General features: G+C 39.9%; 1 protein-coding gene across 1 annotated transcript in view; it reads left to right on the top strand.

Annotated features, from left to right (window-relative positions):
- The window catches only part of LOC107095128 (microtubule-associated serine/threonine-protein kinase 3-like), a 49384-nt gene that overhangs the window by 31490 nt on the left and 15396 nt on the right, over positions 1 to 2498 (top strand). Inside the window, exons 12-15 of the mRNA XM_015391104.1 lie at positions 447 to 585; positions 664 to 796; positions 883 to 1048; positions 1629 to 1730. Of these exons, the coding sequence (XP_015246590.1) occupies positions 447 to 585; positions 664 to 796; positions 883 to 1048; positions 1629 to 1730 (540 nt within the window). The remainder of the gene's footprint in view (positions 1 to 446; positions 586 to 663; positions 797 to 882; positions 1049 to 1628; positions 1731 to 2498) is intronic.

Below are 2498 nucleotides of genomic sequence, written 5' to 3'. Positions count from 1 at the left end.
GGCTTTAAAACTGATTTGTTTTGTTCCCTGCTAAAACAAAGTTTGTGAATTCAGTTAAATAATTGTTCAAATATATCTGTCATTTGTATGTTTTTAGCTTTCTTCCTGTATGGGAAGCTTTTCAAAATGTGAAACATTAGTGCAGTGGTTTGTGTTAAAATAAACCTTTAGGTTAAGTTGTCGCAAGCAGGTTTTTCTTGTGTTTCTTGTAAATTTGGTCTTAGATTTTTATTTCAAGTGGCATTAAAAAGTCTTAAAGTTTTGAATTTAACTTGCCTTATGCTGTAGGAACCCTGATAGCCACTTGTTCTATTTACCGCCCATCAAAATAATTCAGAAAGGAGGATTCTATTAAAATGTTAGAGCAAATGCTTTATGCACTTTTCAGATTTTGCTCTGCCTCATAATTAGCTGCTGCTCTGTAACCAGCTCCTCTCTGCTTTAAGGCGGGGATTGTGCCAACCTGCTGAAGAACATCGGCCCCCTCCCTGTGGACATGGCCAGGATGTACTTTGCAGAGACGGTGCTCGCCTTGGAATACCTCCACAACTACGGCATCGTGCACAGAGATCTCAAACCAGACAAGTGAGCGCCTCTTCAGCCAAACCAAACATTCATTCCCGTACTTCTCTCTTCACGCCGTCTTCCTCCCTCTCCTGGTAGTTTGTTGATCACCTCCATGGGTCACATTAAGCTGACGGACTTCGGGCTGTCGAAGATCGGCCTGATGAACATGACGACCAACTTGTACGAAGGACACATCGAAAAGGACACCAGGGAGTTTATAGACAAACAGGTCGGGTGCCTCGTCCTCTCAGGGTTTGAGCCTCGGTTCTCAAACTGAGCTCACCTCCCCCCTCCCTCCTCTGTTGTCCTCTGCAGGTGTGCGGCACGCCAGAGTATATCGCTCCTGAGGTCATCTTGAGGCAGGGTTATGGCAAACCAGTGGACTGGTGGGCCATGGGGATCATCTTGTACGAGTTTCTGGTGGGCTGTGTGCCTTTCTTTGGAGACACTCCAGAGCAGCTCTTTGGTCAGGTGGTAAACGGTGAGTCCTTTTTCATTTCTATTAACAGTGATGTTTGGTTACATAAAACAGGGTTTCCGCCGGTCATTAAAAATCATTAAAAGTGTTTATTGGAACATTCAGAAGTTTAGAAATCCTTTTGTAACCAATGCTATAACTTTTTTCTTTATTATTCTTGATACAGCGCTTTACTTTTACCCATTGTGAGGTGTTTCTTGTGTGATACCAGAGACGCCTTTTTATAGGCCGTCATTTGGCTCTGAACCAGCTGATATTAATCTGCACTGATAAGGAGAAGGATTTTAGCTGGTGTCTTGTCTTTCCATGCCCATTTCACTTTATTACACATAACTTAATTTCTGGACATATATGGATTGATTTATATGTATGTGTGGGTTGCATCTGGTGAAAATGTTATGTCAATACCGCCTCTAGAAACATATTTACTGAGAAAAATGGTGCCGTGTTCAGTACTTAATTTACACAATGTATGTCATTGATTCAAATGTGTTTATAGTTGAATTACTTGAACGGAAAAATACATTCCTGGGATTTTTTTTTTTCCCTGCAACAATCGGTGTCTTTGCTTTGCTGATTTTAGATGACATCATCTGGCCTGAAGGTGAAGATGCTCTGCCAGCCGACGCTCAGGACCTGATCACCCGACTGCTGAGACAGAACCCTCTGGAACGTCTGGGAACAGGTCAGTGGCAGCGTGACAGAGAAGAAACCTTTCATCATCTTTTGTTCATATATATATATATATATATACACACACACGCACATTATTTTTCCGTAGATCACAGCTGAACAAATAAAATGAACATTTAACCAGGTGATCGTCCTCCCTCCTAATTAGTCCATAACTTCTCACCTTTTAGTTTTTTTCGTCGCCTCTTTTACTTTTTTCTGATTTACTCTCATATGTGAAAGAACAAACACTCCTAAACCTTCATCCATCATGGTCATACAATAACGCTGAAAAAACAGACTTCTAGTCCCCAATTAATTCCCAAAAAACAAACTTTGTTTTTATAAACCTTTATTTGTACTGTAGCGGGCACTTTAACAATAAGTTGTGGTATGCGATTTTTACAGTGGTGGCTTAAGCCGGGCGTACACTGTGCCATTTTTGGGGCGATTTTCCAGTTGTGCGAGAATCTTTCGAAAAAATTTAATAAGAAGAAATAATTTAATGCGTAGGTTTACTTTTTATGCATAACTCTTGCCCCTCTGAGACAAATCTATGTTTTGCAAGGTCCAAAATTGGGTCAAAAACCTACAAAAAAATAATGTACCAATTTAATAACAGAGTCAGTTTTTGGTTTTAATACCGTATATAAAAACTATTTACTGAGAATGTGTTTATTACGGAAGAGGATTAGGGCCACTGGGGGAAAAAAAAAAGGAAACTGATTTTAAAATTTTATTTCAGTTAAGTATGGGGAAAAAGTCAGAATTCTGACTTTTT

Source organism: Cyprinodon variegatus, unplaced genomic scaffold (genome assembly GCF_000732505.1).
Source record: "Cyprinodon variegatus isolate N-32 unplaced genomic scaffold, C_variegatus-1.0 Scaffold525, whole genome shotgun sequence".
Classification (NCBI taxonomy): Eukaryota; Metazoa; Chordata; class Actinopteri; order Cyprinodontiformes; family Cyprinodontidae; genus Cyprinodon; species Cyprinodon variegatus.
This window is presented reverse-complemented; position numbering and strand designations above follow the sequence as displayed.